Source organism: Onychostruthus taczanowskii, unplaced genomic scaffold (assembly GCF_017590055.1).
Source record: "Onychostruthus taczanowskii isolate IOZ18803 unplaced genomic scaffold, ASM1759005v1 scaffold96, whole genome shotgun sequence".
NCBI lineage: Eukaryota > Metazoa > Chordata > Aves > Passeriformes > Passeridae > Onychostruthus > Onychostruthus taczanowskii.
Genome location: NW_024507657.1, coordinates 873,828 through 889,749, shown reverse-complemented (window position 1 = coordinate 889,749; position 15,922 = coordinate 873,828). Strand labels below are relative to the sequence as shown.

Below are 15,922 nucleotides of genomic sequence, written 5' to 3'. Positions count from 1 at the left end.
AGGGTGGGCAGAGGCCGCAGGACGGCCGCGGAGCAGCCCTCGACCGGGGGCCTGGGCATCCTGTCGTGCGGAACGTGCGGCCAGAGCTACTGAGCCAAGCCCGCAGCACCTCCGGCAGTCAGGCCGCCCCGGCCCCGCGCCCGGCATCTGACGGGACCGGCCTGGACGGGGCCCGCCTTTCCCGCCGCAGGCCGGCCTGGTGGGGGAGGGAGGAGCGCGAAGGGAAGGGTGGCCTCTCCCTCGGGGTAGCAAGGATTTCGCGGCCACGGACCCCCCGGAGCAGGAGTGGGGGAGGCGCGGCAGGAGGAGCGACGCCCGCCTGGTGCTGCCCGCCAAAACGCGCGGGCTGGCGGGACGGGACGGGGCAGAAGCGCGCAGGCTGCTCTCACAGCTGCCCCCCGCCTGCTGCGATGCCCAGTGACACCCCGGCCTTCAGCAAGCCCTCGGACGTCGCGGGCCCGGGGGACAAGGCGAACAGCTTCGGGAAGGCGGCGGCCCCTATGGCGGCCGCCCCGGCGGACAGTGGCGCCGCTGCAGCGGGGAAGAAGCGGCCGCGGCTGCCGAAGTGTGCCCGCTGCCGCAACCACGGCTACTCCTCGCCGCTGAAGGGGCACAAGCGCTTCTGCATGTGGCGGGACTGCCAATGCAACAAGTGCAGCCTAATCGCCGAGCGGCAGCGCGTCATGGCAGCGCAGGTGAGCTGTGTCCGAGCCGGGTGTGCTCCGCGCCCGGGGGTGGTCGGGGCCGAGCGGCCGCGCCGAGATGCGGTGCGCTGCGAGACCGCGGCCGCGAGTAGCCTCGCCCCGGACAGGAGCCAGGAGTTACACCGCTGTCTTCCTATCTTAGTGAGACTTGTCGCTGTGTTTCTCGCGAATTACTAGTTTTTGGTGTTCCATAAAAAATGGAAGATGCCCCAAAGGCGCGGAGGATTGCAGTCAGGGCGAGCGGCAGCGGTGAGCGGTCAGCTGCACCTGTCGGGCACGGCCCAGCGCCGCTGCCCCGGGCCATCTACAGCCCGGGTCTGTGGACAGCTCCCGGGGGGCTGTAGAACCTGCATGGAGCAGGACCTAAGCTACCGTCAGTAGCCGTTTTCCCGCTTTCTTTTAACTAGAAAATGAATAATCTAGCCAACTAATTGCTTATCGAGAATATTTTGTGCTGGTGGTTTCAGACTCCGTGTAAACGACGTTTCCTAATGCTGGTGGCTTCAGTTGAGCGCATTTCTAACTTTTTTTGGGGATTTTTTTTAACGGCCTTGTTTGAAATTTTGTCTGTAGAAGTTCCTCACATAGCTGTGCAGGTGCATCAACGAGGGCTCAGTATTCTGAGGGCTAAGAAAACAAACGGTATCCAGTTCAGGGTAGGAATAACGTTTTTGTTGGGTCGTCTCGCTGAAGTCACAATTCTGGGCTTTATTAACCCTTGTGATCTTTATCTTGCCGACTTTTCTAAGGGGGGTCCTGGGCGTGTACTGCAGCGGTTGCTGGAGTAGTTGAGCTCTGCGAGGGGCATTTTACGCCCTCGTTAGTGCAAACGATCGCCTGCCAGCAAATAATTGGCGAGGCTTTTGAGCTCCTGGTGCGAGTGAAGGTACATCACCAGACCCACCCATCAGTTTGCAATTGCTGTCTGCTCAAGAGATTCATGATTCCGGATAAAATGTGGGTCGGGCTGACAGGTTTTAAAAACCTAAGCAGCACTAGATTAACTCCTCGTTTGTTTTTTTTTTTTTAATTTTGTTATTCAGTGCAGGTATATAAAATGTCCTCAGAGCTCAGTGGGAGTAAGTTTTCGTTCATTTAAACAATTCCTCCTTGTTGGTAGTATGGCAGTCCAGAAATTGTTGTTATGCCCAAGTTACATTGACTTACTCTGCTTGGTGTGAACCTTGGAAAAATAAACGTGAATCGCTTTGCTGTCTGCCTCGGGGAAGGGAGCACAAAGTGAAGTGCTCCCCGTGCAAAGTGTCCCCGTGGGCACAGAATATTGCTGCTCAGCTTCTTCTGTCAGGCAGTGGGTGCCTCCTGCTAGCAGGCGCCGGTGATGGTCCTCCTGGGGGTGTTCCCTTCCCTGCCTACTATTTGAAAGTAGCTTTGAAAGCCTCCCTAGCTAAACCTTATCTGTGTAGGAGTTACACATTGGAAGTCTGTCTTTCCCCCTTTTGATATATTTCTGCAGTAAGCCCCTTGATGCTGGTGGAATTTTACAGGTCAAGGTTACTGGCTTGTAAAGTTGAAGCTACAGTGGTGTTTGCAAGTCTGCACCTTCTGTGCGGGATGTTTCTTATTGCAAGGGCTAATGCTAACTAAAATAATTATAAATCTGTATTAGGAAAAAGTGTGGCTGTTGAACATGAAAATGTAGGGAAGTCCTGTCCCAGATACCCAGGAGAATTTCCTGCAAGAAACACCCATGATCCCAGTCTGTAAACTGGAACAGATTTCCAAGGTTCAAGTAAAGATGCAAATCAGTCACCTCACAAGTAGCAGAGTATGTAGCTGTAGCAGTGTCATATATACTCCCCAGACATATATGGCATGGGTGTTAAATTGATCTGCTAGTTCGGATGAGGCAGAAGTGGCTGTCTGCAAGCAATGAATATGGTTTGTTTGCACTCATATCCGGACTGTGTAGTGCCTATAGGCTTGGCCAGTGCCAATTAGGCTTTGGAACATTGTCAGTATTGGGAAAGAAATTGGAAGCTCCAGACTTGCCCAGCTCTCTTCAATGTGTGTGATGCTGTCTGAGCTGCTTGCAGGATGGTACCCTATATTTGCCATGCTTCTTCCATAAGGGTTCTCTCTGTATGGTGTACTGTATGCTGAAATTTCCTTGAAGGACAACATTTCCAGCACAGAGCCAGCAGGGAGCCTAGCAGGCCTGGATAGAGCAGCAGATTGCAGGTACAAGCCCTCATGAAAAGCTGCTTTATAATGATAAGAGGCACAGCAGAGCCCTGCAAGAAGACTAACTTTTTAACCCCAGCAGCAGTGTATCAGCAGGGAGGAGGGTAGTGACTACATTTTTCACAGTGTGCTTGTCCCAAGAGCAGCTGTGTTGGGGGAGTGTAGTCATCTGCAACGTGTTCATCTGGCCTCAGTGGAGAAAGATGTGTTTGTCACCAGCATTTCATAGGCTTGTTCATTTGTGCTTGTATGCAAAAAGGGCTTGGTTTTTGCTTTATATACTTCTCTACCCATTGGCTGGATTGTATGAAGGGCCTAGAGAGTAAGTCAGGTGAGGAGTGGCTGAGACAACTGGCTTTGTCTAGCCTGGAGAAAAGGGGGCTCAGGAGGGACCTTCTGCAACTTCCTGAAAGGAGGTTGTGGGTTGGCTTCTTCTTCCAGGCAGCCAGTAGTGACAGGACGAGAGGAAGTGGGCTCAGGCTGGGCCAGGGGAGGTTCAGGTTGACATCAGGAAGAATGGAAAGAATTGTCAAGTACTGAAACCAGGAACCATCCCTGGAGGAGTTCAAGAAATAACTGGACCTGGCAGTTAGTGCTGTAGTTTCATTGACATGATGGTGTTTGGTTGAAAACTGGACGCAGTGCTCTTGGAGGTCTTTTCCAGCCAGTGATTCTATGATAAGCACTACTCTGTAGTAGGAATAATGAAAAAACAGCTTTGAATCTGAGTCATTCATTGCTGCCAGTGTAAACTGTGCTCAAAGTCACAGAGCGTACTCTATGTCTTGTCTTTTGTTCCTAGGTTGCCCTAAGAAGACAGCAAGCTCAGGAAGAGGAACTGGGAATCAGCCACCCAGTGCCTCTGCCCAGTGTCCCTGAGACATTTGTTAAGAAGAACACTGGTGGCAGCTCTTGCCTCTCACTGGAAAGCAGCAGCCCCATGCACTCGACAGGTGCAGCCATGACAGCAGCTAGTACACCACCAGGTAAGGTGCTGGGAGAACAGTGCTCACGGCCAAGGGCCATGGCCAACACTGCTTATGCCCACTGTTGACACCTCTTCCCTCTTTGCAGTGACAGGGTTATGGAGAGTCCTCTCCCCAACAACATTTTACTTTTGGTACAGTTAGCAGAAGGGAAGGATCCAGTATCAGTCTTTAATATTTTATTTGGTTAGTTTAACTTGAAAATCAAAATTTCTTTTACACAGACTGGTGCCGAATATAAAATTGGATAGGGTGTGTGATTGCAAGTAGAGAATTATGGGAAGCTTTTGTCCTTTTTTCCAAAACAAGTACTCCTGCTACAGTCATAATAAGTGGGTTTTGGCTGCCTGTGTATCTTCTTAAAAATTCAAGAGTTTCCAGAAGTGTAGAGAAGCCGAGTACATAGGTGAGGTTATTGACCCCAGCACCAGAGATCTGCCAGCCTTACAAAACTCGATGTGGTGGCACATTGGTTCTATGTGGCATGGTGTGATGAACTATGGAAGAGTGAATTAACATGGTTTCTGCCAGGCTGTTGGGATCCACTCTGGCTAGCTATAGACCCTTGCCCACACAATATTTCATAGACAAAGGTAAAAGATTGAGAAGCGCTCTCCTCCATGTGGGAGACGTTGTCCTTTATTCCAAGAGACACATCAGGCGGACAAATCCATGGGAGAAAAGAGGGCGTTCTCTGGCAGCAGGGAGCTTTTATACCCCACGGGATGGGGACAGAGGGAGAGGTCCGCAGCCAATGGGACACCAGTGAGGAGTGGTGAGGGAAGGTTCTCTTCACTCAGGAAGACCACCAGGGTTACTGGGGTGGGTGAGGGAAAGACTGTGTGATAGGGGAAAGGGATAACAAACCATGTGATATAACATAAGCTATTCAGTGCAATATAAAAACTACTCTGTGCAAATTCCCAATCACCCACTGTAAAAGAACAACTAAAAAAACCAGTGCAACACAACAAAAGAGTGATGCAGTCCTTCTCTTTTACTACAGTTTACTGTATTTCATTTAATACTTGTAAAACAAAACCCAAAAAAACCAACAATAAGAAACAATATTTATCTGTATATTCAGTGAAAGCATGGCTAGGGCTAGGCAAGTGAAGACTCTAGGCAAAATGTTTTTTCCTATGCAAATTGCCTTTTCCCTTTTCTAACTATGCCTGACAGATACAGTGATTGAATATGTAGAAGAAAGAATAAAGGAGCTGGTGTAATTGATTTCTTGTGTATAGACAGAAAAAAAGCAAACAAATACAGATAAAATGAAAAGGAAGTTTAATTCATTTTTAATAATCTACACATGCCAGTAATACAGGTGAATATACTTGCCAGATAGGTGATTCTAAAGTGGGCAATGCCTTGCATTAATTAATGAAAAGACAATGCATGTTTGTGTCTGTCAAATGACTCTGTTCTGTTTTGCAGGCCATTAAAAGTATGTCATATGGATTTGTTGGATCTAGTGCAGACAGGCAGTTTCAGACCATTGTAGAGGAATTTTGTTGGGAAGCTTTTAAAAGAACTGCTTAATAAAGCAATAAATAGCTTTTTATTAGCTTTTTTTGTTTTCATTATGTTAGTGTCACCTTTGAATTGATGCAGTTACTCCTTTCATATTTGCATTACTGCATGCTTTGTCTATAGGCATGAAAAAAGCTGGCTAAGATTAAAGTAGTATATTCAGTAGTATATAGAGATTGTGGTAACTCAGGAGAACAAGAAGATCCTTGCTTGTACAGAAAGGCCAAACAATGAAATAATTTTACTGTTGACAAAACCGGCATAAGTTTTTAATGTTTTTAAAATGACAGTACTTAATTTGTTAATCCCATTTTAATAATTATTAGTTAGTTTAATTGAATTATGGTATTTTAATGAAAAGCATTGACCAAACAGGCTTAAGGCAATTCACATGCTTGAAAAAGTACTTGAAAACATAAAAATACCTAATTTTAAAGTATTTTGAATTGTTCAACTATTTTTTGTCAGAGCAGTCATCTTTCTTACAATGAGCAATTTAAATACATTGTTTCTCAAGCATTTTACTAAATAACTAACTGTTGTTATTTGTGTCCAAATAAATGTTTGTGAGTGACAACATTTGAAATACACAGCTTCATCTCCAGAAAGAAGATGTGATTCAAGTCAAGAATCAAGACAGCATCAATCTTGTTCTCCAGAAATGGAAGCATCTGAGAATAAATAGGAAATCAGATTCATAGTTTTGCTTTTGGGCACCTAAGTAGTAACAGACATTGGGCTTAGCTCTGAGTTGACTACACTGCATAAACAAAGTTACATCCCTAATAGTTTGGTAGGTTCATCTGCTGAAAACAGTGTAAGTACTCATGGGATTTTACTTTACACCAGTGCCTGTCTGCTGGCTCTGAAGCTGGTGAAGGTTGCTGTGCATTTATCCAGATCTGTGGGGTGGCTTTGTCAGGTGTCTGAGTACCAGCTTTGGTGAGGAATATAGCCTAAATATCCCCATGCTTTTCTTTTTAGCATATAATGATCTTTTTTGCAGATGAAAAAGTTCCATGTGGCATAAGTTCTGTCTTTAGATGTTGGATTGTTTCAGGACCAGGTACTTGATGGATTCTTGTATTGCTGTTTTATGATTTTATTACTACCCTAAACTGCAAGCAAATGAGAGACCCCAGCAAGTGTCATTGTCTCAGGTTGGTAGGCTGAGGTGCTGATTTTTCAAGAACTTACAGTAATTATTAAAGGAAGCAGGGAAGGTGAAACCCTTCATGGCAAGGGGAGTCCGCAGTTCCCTGCAAGCCCCAGGGGAAGCAGTGGCTTCTGGGAGTACAGTGTGTCCTGTATGATTCACATTAGATTGGGCAAGAGGTGATTTTGACAGCAGTAATTCTATTCCTCCTCTAAGGTTTTTGGCTTATGAGCACATTTCTTCTTTCAGACTCCCATCACATGGAGCATTGTTTTCCAGCAGAGGAGTGATGTGTGAAGGAGGCACACAAATCAGACATAATGCCAGAGAGAGAGTCATTGCTTGCTGTATCCATTTTATTAGCAGATCAGAAATAGTATGACACCTGGATACCAGAGGCAGTTTTTCAGATCCCATTGTGACACGCTTTTTTTGAAAAGGGAAGAAATGAATTATCATCGTCACAGGTGTTTGAACGTTAACCATGTCAAGCACTTTGGATGTATGTTCCCACTCAAAAGCAAACTGGGAATTTGCGGGGTAGTTGGAAGAGAACAGGCCATGGTCTCAGGGCATTAGTAGAGTGTCTTACAGACTGAAGTTGTTGTTCCTGGGCATTTCCCCTTAAAAAGTTGTAGATTGCTGAAAGAAAAGGCCATTTAATTGTACAGAACAGCAAAAGTCGTTATCTTAGGGCATTTGATGTAGTTGTCCACCCTTCTGTAGGATAGGTATATCTTGTTAGGTTAACAGATATGTAAAGTTCAGGAAAGATTATGGTGAAGCATGTAGAATGTGCTTTTCAGACATTCTCATGTTATAACATCTGTGTTCTTCACTGGTTTCTATCTATTTAGTCTCTGCCATTTTGATATTTAGCAGTCACGGGGGTCAGAGAAGCGAGGCAGATGAGGTCACTAAACACCTTGGGGTTTACTGAAAAAAAGCTGCTCATACTGAATGAAGGAGAATGCATTTTCAGCTTCGCTTCATTATATTTGATCTTTGTCACAGACTAAGGTTCATGTTTGGCATTTGGCAGTGGAGTGGCTGCATGATACATCACCTGGAAGGTGCTGGAAAGCACCCCTTCTTTCTGCTGCTCTGCACTCTCGTTGGCCCAGTTTAGAAGCATCCAGTGTAGGTGGGACTGCTGTGTGATGCAAAATGCCAGCTCCTGGTCCTATGCTCTGTTGTGGTCATTCCCCTGTTGTATTTGCAGTTACAGCAGTGTTCAGGTTCTTTCCTAGTATCAATGGTTGACAAACATGATTTTCAAGAATTGTGAATAGTAAGCTTGTATTTGTTATTTCCCTTTGTTACATTTATTATGTTTGACAGAAACAAAATAGTATTCTTTTTTTTTCTCTAAGTAGCTGCTGTCTTCACTTTGAAACTCTTTGACAAATAGAAGGGGTTTTATCTACTCACAAATACAGACCATAGTGGGGTCAGCAGTAATAGAATGCCTAATGTATGATGGTACTAGGATTCCTTTGAACTTACAGTGCTCTAGCTGTCTGCAAAAACCCTACCATGCCTTCTTTACTCTTCCTTTACTTTCTTGATCACTGTGTTGTGATTTCAAAAACTGATGCCAGATCTTGCTGCTGTTGTGCTGCATAGGTGATGTGTTTAAAAAAAACTAGTTGTTATAATGGAAAAACATCATAGTCTGGTTTAAAAAAGAGAAAAATTTTCGTTTTGAAAGAAAGCTCTTTAACAGTATTTGTAGTATAGTGTCACGTGCTGTCACAATTTCAGTTTCATCAAAGAAGCCTCATTTTAGTCAACTGATCCTGTGGAAGCTGCTGTGGCCATGTCACTGTGAGAGTGCTTGGGGGTTGAAACAGGTTATCCAGAGAGGTTCTGGAGTGTCCATATTTGGGGAGGCTCAGAACTTGGCTAGATGGTGTATAAGCAACATGATCCACCTGGGAAGCTGGCTGTGGTTTGAGTAAAGTTTGAGCCAGCTGGTCTCCAAAGATCCTTTCCAAACTAGACTGTTATGTGAATCTCTGAATTTTTTACTTGCTTGCATTGACATTAAGTCAACATACTTAAATTTGAAGTTCAGTCAGCCTCAATACTGATAAGCATTTGCAAGCCTGTGAAAGAAATCTTAACTCTTTTGACCCAGTAATACTCGATGGTAGATTTTTTTTTTTTAAACAAACTGTTAGCATTGTGGGGATTGACAGGTGGTGGAAGGGATTGATAGTTCACGTGGCAGCAGCCTCGACAAGGCTGGCAGTGAGAAGGCAGCATTAGCTGCTTTGCCTGCCTGTGCTAGGACTAACACAATGGCTGCATGCCCTCGGAGATCTTGGTGGGTCTGCAGTGGTTATCAATCCATCCTCCTGCTCTTCGCTTTTCTCTCGGTCTCCTCACTACTTTCTAAGGATGATTATCTCCTGCTGCACCCATGGCTGCTTCTTCACCAGTTTTAGTTGCTGGCTGCCTCCTGGTCCTGCCAACCTCCTTCCATTGCTTCCTTGTGCTTTTCCTTGGCTTCTCCCAGAGTCAACAAATCTCTTAAAAAGTGAGGAGCACAGTTAAACATGACTTGTCTTTACTGGATTGTAACAACAAGGAAAGAGAGAAGTTTTTTGTCTTTCACCTGTGAATAACTAATCCATCATCGTCGTCATCTGGTTTTCTCCAGTTCATTGCAGTTAAGATGAGAGAAAAAGAATACATTTGCTTGTGTCTCTTGTAAGAGTTTGTGGACTTCTCACCCCTCTTGAATTGACATAATTTCCACAGCACAAGTTAGATGTTGTCTTGGGAAGTAGTTGCTGGAAGTGGTCTTTCACCTTTGTAGTAGTTTTCTTAGTTACTAAGTCTCTTTCAGGCTGGACTAAGTAAATATTACAGGAGCTTTGAACAATCTTCCCTTGATTTAGAATATAATTTATCCTGAATAGGCATTTTTAATCCCGGACTGATACAAGTATGCAATGAACAAAGCACTCCACAGTGTGGTGGCCATGGCTTTGTGATTTTCAATTCCTATCAAAATAACGTGTTTCACTCAGAGTTATGTAAGAAGGAGCTGGTTGTGAAACAGGAAGGGGTGGGCATTTCAGCTTCTCTCTGCTTCTTTGGGTTCACTGTACTTGGGAAAATGGTAGAGGAGTTCTGAGCATCTCATTATAAAAGGACATAGATAAATCTGAAAGGATAGAGGGAAGGGTGACAAAAGTGATGCATTGCTTGTAGAAAAGGAGACTAAGGGTGGATATAAACAGTCTATAAATATTTGAGAGGTAATAATATGGAGGAGGGGGAGGGATTATTTACAGTGCTTGAGACAGCATAACAAGGAGCAACGGCTTGAAACTAAAAAAGGCAAAATTAAATTAGACACTAGACACTTTTTTTCCTAACGAGTAGTGCAATTAGTACTGGAGTGACCTGCATAAGGACAAGGGGGTAAGTGAAGCGTAATCAGGAGAGGTGTTTAAGAGTGTGTTAGATTATGATCTCAAGTGATTAATATGGGGGTAAACTCTGATCAATGTGCAGGTTAAAGTAGATGATGGAAATCTCCTACAGCTTTGTCATCTCTTATATGATTCATTGCTTCTAACCATTCTTTGACTGTGTTAAATAAATCATGTTACAGGGTTCTGCATCCCTGATTAGATGTTTCCAGTCAATTCTCCAGTTCTCTTGCAAAGCTTGCAGCTTTCCTTCTCTTTTCAAGCAGTATTCCTTACTGCAGCTTTGCATATGGGCATGTGTGTAGGTGCCTGTGTTTTAACTGAGCTGATGTTTGAAGTGTTGTACATACCCATTCAGTGAGGCACTGGGTCTCTTGCAGTAGTATTGGTGAAACAAGGTAGAGCTAACAGCAGTTCTCAAAATGTCTGAATTAAGAAGTTTTTATTTTTCCTGTCAGACTTTCAGTCCTGTGTGATGCTTCACTGAAAGTGTAAAAACAAATAGAATAAACAGATTTGGAAAATCCTTAGAGAATGTTGTTTTTCTTTTTCTGTGCAAGTGGTATTCCGAACATTGTCTAGGGCTGTCTTCATCAGAGGCAGGGGCTGGGGAGAGGTTTCTGCAGCGTTCCAGGGAAGCAAGGGTGCCAGGGACCAGTCATGACCTACCCCAGCTCCCTTACTTTGAGAGAGAAAGGCTGCTCCGTCCTAAGATGGAGGCAAAGCACAGGAACCTCAGCAGTTACTTCTATCCTTCCTTCACATTTCGGAAGAGACTTTTTTTTCCCCCAAAAGGATTTTCAGTAGAACTTTTTTTGGGGGGGGTTTTACTTCATTTTCAAAACTACTTCACCATAGGACTGTCTGTGTTTTCGGCATCTTGCTGGCCCAAGTTTTTTCACACCACATGAGGTTTCCAGACATATATCTGTGGTTATAGCAAGATAGCGGCCGAGTGGTGTTTGCTGTGTGCTGGACAGACTTTGCTGTGTCCTAGCACCAGATTTTCTTCCCACCTAATACCTTAGGGCTGATCAGCACATCCAGTTGTTCTTTTTGCCTTGGAAGCTCTTCCTCTGTAACACTGGCATTTGCATATGTGCATTCAAATTTAGAGAGTTATCTGTGCCAGATTGTGCTTTTCATTTGTTATTATGAATACTGAGATAAGGAATGGAGCAGAAGCAGAAAATGTACTAGGAATTTCTAAGAATTTACTATCCATGAGCACATTATTCACTATCTGCAGCTAATCTCTTGTTCCTTTCTGTGTCCTTGAAACAGTTATTATAACTTCTCTGAATGTGTGGGGCTCTTTGTTTTAAAGAAAAGATATAAGTGAGGAGTGAAGGAGTACTGCACGCTTCCCTAACTGAGCACTGATTTGATTTCTTGCTTCTCCTTTTGTTTCACATGCCTTATTGTACCTTGAAGACTGCTTTCATTTGCTTAATTTATCAAATAACTTCCTATTTCAGCCTGTTCAACCATTTTCCATTTACAGTAGATTTGTCACTTAATAACATGAGAACTAAAATGCAGTTTTGAAGGTTTCTTTTGTAGGAATGCCTTTTCATATGCTTCTTCTCATTCCTCTGTTTTATTGAACTTTACTAAACTTTCTTCTGAGTTTGAGTACCTGCTAGTCTTAATCAGGATTGTGAACAGTTCCTTTACTTAAATAACAAACACTGTTCGTGCACATCTGTCCTGTGTTTTCTTGAAGAACTTGCAGAGAGTTAGTTAAATACTGAATTTGACTTCCTTTGCGGTGAGAATGGATGTCTGATTATTTGGTTTTTAATTCCTGTCTCCAGTCTTTATTTGTACTATTTTATTACTTACAGGATAAGCCACTATTTGGTTATTTGGATGTCTATAGTAATGGACACAACTGAACCGCAGCAGGTGCTAAGCCACTGTAGTTCCAGTCACTGTGCTTTTCTGTCAGTTATGCATGAACACCATTCCTAGTGATCAGTTTCCATTTGCATTGAAGCCAGTTATGTGAGTGCAAATGTTGTTGCATCCATGCAACACTATCAATCATGCACAAAAGTTACGCACATTTGCGTGATTCTCGTTCTCTTGCTCAGGTCTGCTGGATGTCTGCAGTGCTTTTTCACTACTCCTGCTTTTAGTTTTTGCATCACATAGTAGGTAGAGTTAAAAAGCCCTCCTGTTATTTCCAGTTGGTCTGTTGTAGAAACTTTTGGGTTTCTGTCATAATAGCTTATAACCAAGCATGGGCTCTAGCTAATTCCAGCCATCGTCCTACTCCCTTTATTATTTTTAGTGTGAGGCATAGTGATTTTAACCTAGTCATATTTCCTCCAAGGTCTCCTGTCTCAGACACTTGTGAAGCTTTCCCTCCCTTCTAATGTTTTCTTTGATCTCTCATTAATGACTTAAATCCCTTTAGATTTAATCCACACTGAGTTTCTTTCTCCTCCTCTGAATTTGCTTCTTTGCCCCTGCAGGTGTCTGGGATGTTTTCCATCATTGTCCAGAAATCTGTTTTTCTTTCCTAATTTCCTATAATTTTTAATTTCTTCCTTTGTTTTTTAAAACTTGTGGTTTTACTTTTGTTTCCATTTCTCACTTTAGCAGCATGTTGGATTTGGTAGCATGAACACAAAGAGTTAACTATTTGTAAATTTCCTTCTCAAATCGGATATCTCAAGGTGAATAATAACATGTATACATAGATATGCACACACAGTAGTCATACTCCCAGCTTTTATACTGAGGATTGAAAATGGTCCTTGTTTCTCATGCCCTTAATTTTCTGAAGCACTGATTTTATTGGTCCTGATCCTGTTAGCTGTCACACATGCTAATAACTTCAGATTTGTAAACAATCCTGTTGTTTCAGTTCAGTGTGGACTAACATATACTGAACATTAAAATAGTGCCTACCACCTTCACAGAGTCAAAGCCATATTCAAAGATTTTGAATGTATTTTATTTACCAAAGCTATTCATATTTTTTTCCACTTAAGATTTGAATATGATCACTATAGCTGTGTTATAATGAACAAAAGTGCAAGAAAAGAAAGAACAAGCATTAACCCCCCAGCTCACGTAAAAAGATCGACGACTCTGCTATAGTCAGTGACAGAGACATTGAAAGTTGAATTTGCTGCCATAGGTATCTTACTGAAGGCCTGGAGCTTAAATTAATTGTGTAAATGAAATATTATTTTCTGTAGGTTTTATTTCTGCTGCTGTATTAGGAGGATTGTTAAGTTGCGTGCTAAATGTTTGCAGCAGATCATTTTTATTAAGTGTACACTAAATGTGAATAAAATGTTCCTTCTCCAGTTCTACTGAAATCAGGCATATTTCAGCTTCTGTTAGTTGGATCTGGACTGGGGCTGTGTGTGGGGCTGAGAAATTTGCTATGCCAGGCTGCAGTCTTCTGGATGAAATTGCTCTCTCCTTGTTTTTTGGTTTTTTTTTTTTTTTTTTTTGTTTAGTTTTTTTTTTTTCTTTGACAAATCACATTTTCTTTTTAAAAATACAGATTTGTGTGAAGATTAAAATTAACCAAAAATCTTGAAATTTAAAGGGTTTTTGAATTGTGTTAGAAACACATATACAGAGTTAGCAATAATTTCACCCATTATGGAGCAATAACTCTACATAGGGAAGATGGGAATAAATGTTCAGTAATTTTTTTCTGGTCCTTGCTTTACAAAAAGGCATGTAGGATTATAGCTGTATATGGAGATTCCAGTTCCAACAGGAACTAAAAACAGCAGAACTGGACAACTCAATATGCAATATCAAGAAGAAAAAAGAAAAGAACAGCAACTTGGCTGAGGATATGGGAAGTCTCCCTTACTGGAAATATCCCAGAACTGCCTGGACACAATGGTGTGCAATGCCTTGTAGGGTGACCCTGCTTGAGCAGGCTTGGTGGGCCAGATGACTCCCTGCATTCTCTTCCCACCTGACCCACTCTGTGATTTCCAGTAAGTCTTTTAACACTGAGAAAGTTCCTAAATCTTTAAAGAAGGATGATGTCATGCCAGTGTTTCAAGAAATGTGGGTGTGGTAGGGTATGTGGCTGCAATCTATCAGCTTGACATCACTTCTTTGAAAATAGTGGAACAATCCACAGCAAAATGAAATATGCAAGAAAAGGAGAAATGCAGCTGTCAAATGATGTTCACACAGCATGGATTAACACAAGTTTATGGGTAAAAATTCTGTCAAGTTGTTAATCTTATATCATTACAAAATTGTTTGGTGAAGTGACATACTGATGCAGTCACAAATCCTGTAGGGCATTTGATTTTTGTGTTGCCTGGCATCTTGATTAGGAGCCTGAACTGACAGAAAATCATTGTTTCTGGAGGCGTCTCACAGGGACATGCTCTTTGGTGTAGTCATCTCATTGGTATCTTGGAAAGATATCTGGCATCATCACAGGTTGTGCTGGTATGTAATGGAAAGGTACATGTACTGGCAAGCACTGCAGAAGATAAAAGTGCACTGTAGGGAGGCTTGGTTAGATGATGATCACATGAAAGCAAAAGCTGTTTTAACCCATATAAGAAGTGAAAGATTAAGAAGTCCATCCGAAAGAAACTGTTGCTGCACAGCTGGTGATCCTGGGGGATACTGTGCTGAATGTTAGTGGTTCCTGGTGAAAGAGGATGAACTGACACAGTCCTTCTAGGCAGGTATGTGGTTGGGGAAGCTGGTGGGGTGGTCATGAAACTAGTGCTAGTGGGACTCCTGCCCTGGGAATATGGTACATACCAGAAAGTGGGCTCAAAATGAATATTGGTAGGGAGGGCATCATTGAACCAAAACCAGTGTAAGGTTAGGAGAGGGGACAAGGGAAGTAGTCTTGTTTCCCTGTTCTTACTGTTCCCTAGGTTTGTCATTGTAGCTAATGGTGGGGATGTAGCAATGGTCTGGACCCACACACCTGGACTTTAACTTGGAAGAGCTCAGGCGGGAGACAAATTGTTGAAAGGCCAGAGAACATGTACTGGAGTGAAAGCAGTTTATTTTACACTTTAGTGATCTCCTTAGCTAACCTTTTTTTAATCTCCAGTATGATTGTTCTGATTGCTTATGCCTTTGCCAGACTATGCCAGCTCCAGTTAAAGTTTTCTGTGTTATTTCATGAAGTAAGTTTGGTGTTGCGAACAGCAGCAGCATTGGGGATACAAAATCCTGTGAATTCACCATAAGGCTCAAGAAGGCGTATAAGAAACCTTAGTGCTGAGGTCTCCCAACTTTCCCTGAAGTGTGTTGTCCTCTTTGCATAACATTTATCATAGAGTGTTTCTTTCTGGCGAGTTTTGTCCTTGTTAAAATCTGTTGTCCCACTGGTTTAGCCCTTCAGAAGTAGAACTAGGTAAATGCCATTTTGCTCAAAGACCACTCTGGAGTTACTCCTAGAGGGGAGAAAAAAATAATACTGGTTCCTTCCTGGTGAAATTGAATTCTTCCAGTCAAGTAGCCCTTGAGAAGCATGCCTTGTACTCATAGACATTGCTGCCATTATGCCATCTCCTCACTGATAATGCTGGCTGAACTCAATGGTCCAGCAGCTGCACGTAGCAAGGAATTTTTCATGACACCCATACAGTTTTCAGACCCACTGCAGGAAAGCTGCAATGACTGATTGTTTCGTCTTGCTGTGGTGGGAGGAGGTGAAAAGCAAATGGTAGGAGTTGGCAGGTGATAAGGCATGGCCGTGATAAAGAGGTGGAATAGATTGGTCCTTGTACACTCCAGTTTCAGGGAAGAGGCCAGAGACCTGCAAGAGGCTCAGAATTGTTACACCACACAGTTTGGGGTTTGTTTTTTTTTTGTTTAAAATGTGTATTCCTGCTTTGAGAAGAATTATGTATATTTCTGGTTTGGGTT

General features: G+C 42.9%; 1 protein-coding gene across 1 annotated transcript in view; it reads left to right on the top strand.

Annotated features, from left to right (window-relative positions):
* The first annotated feature begins 410 nt into the window (after positions 1-410).
* The window catches only part of DMRT1 (doublesex and mab-3 related transcription factor 1), a 57,925-nt gene continuing 42,413 nt past the window's right edge, over positions 411-15,922 (top strand). Inside the window, exons 1-2 of the mRNA XM_041426925.1 lie at positions 411-695; positions 3,709-3,892. Coding sequence (XP_041282859.1) covers positions 411-695; positions 3,709-3,892 — 469 coding nt within the window. The remainder of the gene's footprint in view (positions 696-3,708; positions 3,893-15,922) is intronic.